General features: G+C 26.8%; 1 protein-coding gene across 1 annotated transcript in view; it reads left to right on the top strand.

Moving 5' to 3' along the window:
* Window positions 1-1,692: 1,692 nt before the first annotated feature.
* The window catches only part of LOC112524375 (cytochrome P450 CYP72A219-like), a 2,657-nt gene continuing 1,271 nt past the window's right edge, over window positions 1,693-3,078 (top strand). The window contains exon 1 of the mRNA XM_025134165.1: window positions 1,693-1,733. Within this exon, the coding sequence (XP_024989933.1) occupies window positions 1,693-1,733 (41 nt within the window). The remainder of the gene's footprint in view (window positions 1,734-3,078) is intronic.

Here is a 3,078-nt window from a genome sequence, read left to right as displayed (position 1 = left end):
TTAAAATCGAGATTTATCTTACTGCATTGCATGAGTACTCTTCTAATTATTATTTAATATATTTATGCCTTTATAGAATTTGCACAAGTTGCTTATATAAGTCCAAATCATCTTGTCCTGAACTTTAAAATACAAATTATTGTATTTATTTTTTATTCAAAATTTATAAAACAAGTTATTGTTTTTATCATTTCAATGACCATAAAAGGAAGGGATGTGGACGATATCGTAGGATCAAACAAGTTGCAAGTGAAGACAAACTAAAAACAGAAAAAGCTAGAAAACTATGTGTCTTGGGGTGCTAATCACCCGCACATTGTTTTCCTCCCCCATTTCCTTCTTATTTCCGTTAACATTATAATAATATAGTCAGTTTTAAACAACTATATAAATATCGATGTTTATAGGCTATAAATAGAAACTCCATAACAAAGTGTCATTCATTCATCCACGTGATCATTGAAAAATGGCCTCGATCTTAAAAGAAGGWCTTGTCTTGGCTCTCATTATCTTCATGGTCGTTAGCTCATATCCCGACACCATAGCATTGGCTAATGCCCAAAGTGCACATAATCGTGCCCGCCAACTTGGTTAGTTTTTCTCAGTACGTTTAACATTAAATAAATAGTCATATGTTAGATATTTTTTGTATCACTTAGGTTAATTATAGTTTTGTTAATTGCATAAATAAGACCTCTTTTAATAAAGATGTTTGATTTGACCTCCTYCCCTTGTTATTTTTAGTGTTTTATGTTAGAATTTCTCTTATTTATGATATTTTACAAGGGGCATACACTTTCCAATTGCCACTAATACTCGAACTTGTGACCATTTCCAAGGTGTTAAATGTTGTTTTGTTGATTGTGTTCAATGCAAATTAATAATATTATATTCTTTCAAACGAGCATGTTTATTAGTAAAATAAATAAATCATAAAGAATTAATTATTTAACCAGCTGAAATTCTTAAACAAAACACATTATATTTCCTAGTCTATATACCACAATCACATATTATGGTTGATTAACGTGTTGAGTGTAACAAAAGTTTTACCTATAAGTTGCAGGTCTTCTAGTTAATTAATTCTGTTGGTAAAAGTTAATTTTTTTGTCTGAAAATATTGTCTATAATGAAAAAAGATACATAATTATAGAAATGTGTACTTTTACAATTTCTAATTAAAAGTTACATTTTTTTAATTAAAAGATACTTTTTATAATTAACTAAATTTACAATTTTACACTTAACAAAAAGAAAGTAATTATAAATTTATTCATACATCTTATAGCTCTTTAGATACTTATTTTTGAGACGAATAGAGTGATAAAATAATTTGAATTTGAGATGTGTAGATACAAATTGTGATGGGGCTCAACAGTCTCAAATGCCTTGGTGTGGTGGTGGCACGAACGGTGGCAGCGGCAATGGTGGCAACAGACGTGGTGGTGGTGGAGGAAGTGGTTCAAGCAGTTGCAGGTTCGGTTGTTGTGGATACTATAAATGGGGAACCTGCAAATGTTGCTAATACATATGGCATGGGAGGCAGAAATAACAAATCTTTGTAGTTTATTGGTTATTGTCTTATCATAATGCAAGCTTTCTTTAGATTGCGAAATAAGATTTTATATGATTTCCCACTTTCCTTTTTTATTTTTGTTATTCTTACTTAAAGTTTCAAGAAAAACAACGTCGATGAAGGCGTGTAGGTGCACTGTATCACGGACACTTGTATGGTGTGGAGAGGATTACTTATCATTTATGAGGGCAAGAGTTTCTTCAATTTGTACATTTTGTTTTGGGTCTTACCATTGTTGAGACGATTGATACTAGTAGAAAAAAAAATTACAATCTTGTTGTATGTGTTATTGAATGCACAATAAAATTTAAATGTATAAACCTGTTTTAATTTTACTGTTTTTCTTAGAGAATCCGTGATTATGTTATATATTGTTTAAACTGATTTACACAAGTTATCATGATGTTAGTTATTCAATTTAGAACATCCACAATAGAGATTTTTGTTGAGGTTTCTATCAAGGATTTTATAAGAATCTCTATTATCCAACAGAGTTCTTGTCCAAGTTCTAATAAAAAAGCAGATGCTTGGAAAAAACATGTGTCCTTGTCTGGCCACCTTCCTTTTCGATTATTGTTTATTATTATTTTTTATTGTATCTTAAATATTTTATTTTGTTTTAATAAGTATATAAAACATATAAGTAAAAAAAATTACATAAGTTTTTTTAATTGTTATAAAATATATTTATTAATTTTGTTTTATTTTTTTATTTCTTGAAATTTTTTATTTCTTAAAATTTTTTATACAAATTCTATAGTTTGTTTATATTGATTTTTAATTTCTCGTTATATTATTATGTTTAGATCATTTTTAAATATTTTTATATGTAAAAACTAAAACTAATTTATAAATCATAAATTGATAACTGTAAAATGTTTTTTCTTTTTTTTAATTTTTTATTAAATTCTCATAACCCTCTTTCAGAAAAATGGAAAAAGAACTTTGAGAGTCAAAAAGGCCAATAAATTCTTCAAATTGTTCCTACAGTCCATAATATCTTTAAATGTTGTTTAATTTTTAATTCTCCTCCTCGATACTAACAAATTAAAAATAATATATAAAAGTGAAACTAATAAGTTATATTTGAATTTTATTAATTAATTTTATATAATATATATATTATATATATATATATATATATGTGATAATCCATATAAAAAAAATGCATTTTATCTATTTTTAATGAGGTTTTTATAAGAACTTCTATTGTTGAGTTTTATCGAGATACTTATTTTGTTAAAGTGGTAATGACGTGTTAAAAAAAATAAGTAAAGTAAGGTTTTTGGAGGTTCCAAGAATGTGGATGCTCTTATAAGTTAAGTTCAAAACATATAACCATCTAAAATCGAACCTCACTTGATACAAATGACATTACTTTCAACTTTTGGAAATTTGAAAATTTCCTTAATGAATAAAACTTGAAATAAAAATAAAATATTTACTAAAAACGGGTACCGAAGAAAACGGTTCATATATCATATATTTTGTTACCAACTCAG

This window comes from Cynara cardunculus (assembly GCF_001531365.2).
Source record: "Cynara cardunculus var. scolymus isolate 2C chromosome LG 13, CcrdV1, whole genome shotgun sequence".
Taxonomy (NCBI): domain Eukaryota; kingdom Viridiplantae; phylum Streptophyta; class Magnoliopsida; order Asterales; family Asteraceae; genus Cynara; species Cynara cardunculus.
The sequence above is the reverse complement of the archived record's forward strand: the minus strand, read 5'-3'. Positions and strand labels throughout refer to the sequence as shown.